The sequence below is a fragment of the Chaetura pelagica genome, unplaced genomic scaffold, assembly GCF_000747805.2.
Source record: "Chaetura pelagica isolate M959 unplaced genomic scaffold, ChaPel_1.0 scaffold520, whole genome shotgun sequence".
NCBI classification, from domain to species: Eukaryota; Metazoa; Chordata; class Aves; order Apodiformes; family Apodidae; genus Chaetura; species Chaetura pelagica.
Window position 1 is genome coordinate 10,881 of NW_009951812.1, and position 3,908 is coordinate 14,788.

General features: G+C 62.7%; 2 protein-coding genes across 2 annotated transcripts in view; both read right to left on the reverse strand.

Annotated features, from left to right (window-relative positions):
• On the reverse strand, positions 1-1,791 carry SLC25A39 (solute carrier family 25, member 39). The gene is made up of 8 exons (XM_010007957.1): positions 1,711-1,791; positions 1,517-1,584; positions 1,281-1,405; positions 954-1,127; positions 729-838; positions 384-465; positions 195-275; positions 1-119 (listed from the first exon to the last, which is right to left on the reverse strand). Exons 1-8 carry the CDS (start codon positions 1,789-1,791, stop codon positions 1-3), a joined length of 840 nt encoding a protein of 279 aa, XP_010006259.1.
• An 80-nt stretch (positions 1,792-1,871) lies between these two features.
• Positions 1,872-3,908, reverse strand: part of LOC104398078 (solute carrier family 25 member 39-like) — a 2,606-nt gene continuing 569 nt past the window's right edge. Inside the window, exons 3-7 of the mRNA XM_010008125.1 lie at positions 2,914-3,023; positions 2,720-2,787; positions 2,484-2,608; positions 2,157-2,330; positions 1,872-2,041 (exon numbers count right to left, since the gene is read on the reverse strand). Of these exons, the coding sequence (XP_010006427.1) occupies positions 1,872-2,041; positions 2,157-2,330; positions 2,484-2,608; positions 2,720-2,787; positions 2,914-3,023 (647 nt within the window). The remainder of the gene's footprint in view (positions 2,042-2,156; positions 2,331-2,483; positions 2,609-2,719; positions 2,788-2,913; positions 3,024-3,908) is intronic.

Sequence of the window (3,908 nt, forward strand, 5' to 3'; positions counted from 1 at the left end):
TCACAACCCGCGCAGCCGCCGCTCCTGGTTCAGCTTCTGGAAAAAGCTCTTGCCAAACTCGTAGGTGCTGATCATGATGGCACAGGCAGGTGCCACCTTAATGACACGGGGCAGGAAGCCTGCAAGGACAATCCCGTTAGCCCCTCGGTGACACCAGGAGACCCCAGCCCCCCGGGGGTGGGGCTCAGCCTTACCTGCAAACAGCCCTCGGGTGCCGGATTCCGCCCGGATGCGCCGCAGGAGCAGCCACGTGGAGGAAGGCTTGGAAGCTGTGACTGCAGGGAGAGGGGAGTGGGTGAGGGTCTGGGGATGCCCACCTACCACGGGGGAGTCTCAGTCTCCCCCCTGCCCTCCAGGTATCTGCCCAGAGTCTGGTCTCTCACCTGGGTGCACCTCATTGTGTCCCAGCTGGACCTGCCGCTGGGTCTTCACCACGTCGAAGGGCAGAGTCAGCACTGCAGCCACCTGTGGGACCAGGTGAGATGGGACCTCGCTGTCCCCACCCACTGCCACCTCCTGGTGCCATCCCTGCCCCACCACTTGCTCCCCATGGGGCCAAGCCCCCTGCTCACGGCTCAGCGAGCCCCCTGAGCGGTGCAGACCCCAGGGTCCCAAACAACAGGATTGTCATGGTTGGAAAGGATCTCTAAAATCACTGAGTCCAGCCATCAACACAAATGAAACCCCACAACCTTGGCCACCAGAGCATGACCTGAAGAACCACTCACCGTGCCAGAGATGGCCCCAGAGGCAAAGCTGATCATGACAGTGGCCTCGTCCAGCCGGGCCTGCCTGCAGATCCAGTCCCTCACCAGCTCGTAGTTAAACCAGTAGAGAGCTGGGAGGAGAGGAGAGACACCAGTGCTACAATCAGGCACCCCAGACACACCAACCCCACCATGGACAGGGCTGCTGCTCTGGCCCATGCTCACCCCCCCCACCCGCAGCCATACCTGAGAAGGGGACATCGCGCAGCACGGTGGGTCCCCAGCCCCTCCAGAGGGACATCCAGCCATCCTGAGCCACTGCTGACTGGATGCAGACCCCCAGCTCCCGGTAGCTGAGCTGCTGGGACTGCATCTTGGTGCGGATCAGCTCCAAGGGGCTGATGACTGTGACAGCACCCACTGCAACAGGGAGGACACGGGACATCAGCCACCCCGGAGCCAGGAGAGCCAGGCACCAAATGAGGGCACCAACAGCCAAAGAGATCCACTGTGCTCTCCCAGGAGGACACAAGGTGGACACAGGGGGGTTCCCTGGAGAGGAGGGGTACTCACGCCTGGCAAGGGCCCCAGCCAACAAGGGGATGTGGTGCCCCCCACTCCCTGTCCGGGCGTGCAGGTAGTCCCGGAGCTGGTCGTAGGTGGTGAAATAAATGACAGTGGCTGGCACAGCCATCACCCTGGCAAGGAGGAGGGGTGTGAGGGGCAGGCAGGAGGCTTGTGGTGGATGCCCATGTGCCCAGGCAGGCATTAGCACTGACCCCCCACCCCCAAGCAGGGTCCAAACTCACAGGGTGGGGGGCAAACCGCTCCACAGAGACCTGATGCCCTCATAGCGTGTGATCTTCACAAAGGCATCCTGGGGAGAGGGAGGAGCACGGGGGAGAGAGGTTAGAGGAGGGAGAGGGGGCAAGTGCCACCCAGCAAAACCCCCCAGCCCTCTCTCTGGGTCTCCTGCCCCCCTGCCCGTGCCCACAGCCCCTACCAGCGTGCCGGTGAAGCGGGTGGGGGTCTTGTACCAGGCAGTGCAGCTGTTGCCGTTCTGGCAGACGGACAGGAGGTCCATGGAGCGGTGCAGACCCCAGGGTCCCAAACAACAGGATTGTCATGGTTGGAAAGGATCTCTAAAATCACTGAGTCCAGCCATCAACACAAATGAAACCCCACAACCTTGGCCACCAGAGCATGACCTGAAGAACCACTCACCGTGCCAGAGATGGCCCCAGAGGCAAAGCTGATCATGACAGTGGCCTCGTCCAGCCGGGCCTGCCTGCAGATCCAGTCCCTCACCAGCTCGTAGTTAAACCAGTAGAGAGCTGGGAGGAGAGGAGAGACACCAGTGCTACAATCAGGCACCCCAGACACACCAACCCCACCATGGACAGGGCTGCTGCTCTGGCCCATGCTCACCCCCCCCACCCGCAGCCATACCTGAGAAGGGGACATCGCGCAGCACGGTGGGTCCCCAGCCCCTCCAGAGGGACATCCAGCCATCCTGAGCCACTGCTGACTGGATGCAGACCCCCAGCTCCCGGTAGCTGAGCTGCTGGGACTGCATCTTGGTGCGGATCAGCTCCAAGGGGCTGATGACTGTGACAGCACCCACTGCAACAGGGAGGACACGGGACATCAGCCACCCCGGAGCCAGGAGAGCCAGGCACCAAATGAGGGCACCAACAGCCAAAGAGATCCACTGTGCTCTCCCAGGAGGACACAAGGTGGACACAGGGGGGTTCCCTGGAGAGGAGGGGTACTCACGCCTGGCAAGGGCCCCAGCCAACAAGGGGATGTGGTGCCCCCCACTCCCTGTCCGGGCGTGCAGGTAGTCCCGGAGCTGGTCGTAGGTGGTGAAATAAATGACAGTGGCTGGCACAGCCATCACCCTGGCAAGGAGGAGGGGTGTGAGGGGCAGGCAGGAGGCTTGTGGTGGATGCCCATGTGCCCAGGCAGGCATTAGCACTGACCCCCCACCCCCAAGCAGGGTCCAAACTCACAGGGTGGGGGGCAAACCGCTCCACAGAGACCTGATGCCCTCATAGCGTGTGATCTTCACAAAGGCATCCTGGGGAGAGGGAGGAGCACGGGGGAGAGAGGTTAGAGGAGGGAGAGGGGGCAAGTGCCACCCAGCAAAACCCCCCAGCCCTCTCTCTGGGTCTCCTGCCCCCCTGCCCGTGCCCACAGCCCCTACCAGCGTGCCGGTGAAGCGGGTGGGGGTCTTGTACCAGGCAGTGCAGCTGTTGCCGTTCTGGCAGACGTACAGATGGTCCATGAGCCCGTTGCAGTAGAGGAAACACTTCCCTGGGGCAGGAGACAGCAGCATCCCTGTTTGACCCTTCCCTTCTGCCCCATGCCCAGCCCCTTTGACCCTTCAAACCATCAACTCTTCCAGGAGAGAGCCAGAGCCTCAATGCTTGAGCCTGGCGGGGACCAGCCTCGGAGCAGGGCCAGGAGGGGTCTGACCACAGCCAGACCCTCGGGCAGGGGACTCTGAGCCCCACCGTGGGGACAGGGGCATGGCAGGAGAGGTTTATGCCTCACTTGGGAGCCAGATCCACTGGCCTGGAGGGGAGAGGCCAGCACAGGGAGCCAGCACAGCTGCTCCACAGTGCTCCCAGGTCAGGCATGAAGACACCGGGCAGCAGGGAGCAAGTGGGGCAGCCAAGATCCAAGGGGACTTTGACATAGGGACACAACAGAGTGACAAGACACAGCAAGGACAGGGAGACCACAGCCAGCCAGGCCTGCTGCACAACAGACCCTCAGCAGAGCCCCCAAGGCAAGGACCCAGCAGAGACAGAGCAGGGCCAGCCCCAGGAGCAGCTGTGGGGCTGGGGACCACAGCAGCCCCCACACCAGAGGGGGATGGCCCCTCAGCTGGAGGAGCCTGAGCTGGGATCCAGGCTTGGGAAAGCAAAGCTGCTGGTGGCAGGAGCTGCCCAGAGCCCCCGGGTGTACTCACATGTGGGCTGCTGAGCACCCCAGGGCACAGACTGTGCTGGACACACTGAAACACACAACAGGGACACGCTGAGTGGTGAGATGGGGGACATGCCACATCCCCGGGCTGGGGCACACGTGTGTGCCACAGCTCAGAGCTTGGCAGTGGGACAGGGTGAAGGGGCTGGATTCCCCCACAGCCTTTTCCCAAACAGGCCCTATTGTCACCAAACCAGTCCCTTGGGA